The sequence below is a fragment of the Nannospalax galili genome, unplaced genomic scaffold, assembly GCF_000622305.1.
Source record: "Nannospalax galili isolate Female #2095 unplaced genomic scaffold, S.galili_v1.0 scaffold83, whole genome shotgun sequence".
Classification (NCBI taxonomy): Eukaryota; Metazoa; Chordata; class Mammalia; order Rodentia; family Spalacidae; genus Nannospalax; species Nannospalax galili.
This window is the reverse complement of record NW_008352659.1, coordinates 1,419,806-1,420,619: the sequence shown is the minus strand read 5'-3', so window position 1 is coordinate 1,420,619 and position 814 is coordinate 1,419,806. Positions and strand designations below refer to the sequence as shown.

The following is an 814-nucleotide window of genomic DNA, read 5'->3' as shown; positions in this document are numbered from 1 at the left end:
GGTATAAAGGAAGACCCTGTCTAAAAAAAACAAAAAAAAAAAAAAAAAAAAAAAATCAAATAAAATGGTGGCATCTTAGATTACATGGAATATTATAGACATTGAATCTTGATCTGAATCTGGAGAAATTTGGTGAGAGAACTTTGATTTGGAATTCATATGTATCACATTCAGGTTTTTGAAGTATGGAAATCGGGAAAAGATGGCTCAGGAACTCAAGTTTGGTGATAAAAAAAAAAAAAAAAAAAAAAAAAAAAAAAAAATCAAATAAAATGGTGGCATCTTAGATTACATGGAATATTATAGACATTGAATCTTGATCTGAATCTGGAGAAATTTGGTGAGAGAACTTTGATTTGGAATTCATATGTATCACATTCAGGTTTTTGAAGTATGGAAATCGGGAAAAGATGGCTCAGGAACTCAAGTTTGGTGATATTGTAGAGAGACACCTAATAGACGGAGACGTGGTATTGTTCAACCGGCAGCCCTCACTGCACAAGCTGAGCATCATGGCCCATCTGGTGAGTGTGAGATGACCACTTTTTATTTCCTGTCCAGTGAAGAGAGTTACTGGGTATACTTAGAGCTGAATTCTGAACTGGTAAAATTAAAATTGCTCAAAATCTCAAAATTTTATAATGTGGACCTTCCTCTTTCCCTTTTAGTTTAAAAAGAACTTTAAAAAATCTTTGTAAATTGTGTGTATATGTCTGTGTGTGTCTGTGTCTGCAAGTACGCACACACACATGCCTGCTTCCCTACCTATGCAGGGCACGTGTGTAGATTCAGAGAAGTATAGAAGTCAGTTCTC

General features: G+C 34.8%; 1 protein-coding gene across 1 annotated transcript in view; it reads left to right on the top strand.

The window, feature by feature from the left end:
- Positions 1 to 814, top strand: part of Polr3a (RNA polymerase III subunit A) — a gene marked incomplete in the record, with an annotated part of 58,327 nt that overhangs the window by 11,850 nt on the left and 45,663 nt on the right. The window contains 1 exon segment of the mRNA XM_008849830.3: positions 383 to 524. Within this exon segment, the coding sequence (XP_008848052.1) occupies positions 383 to 524 (142 nt within the window).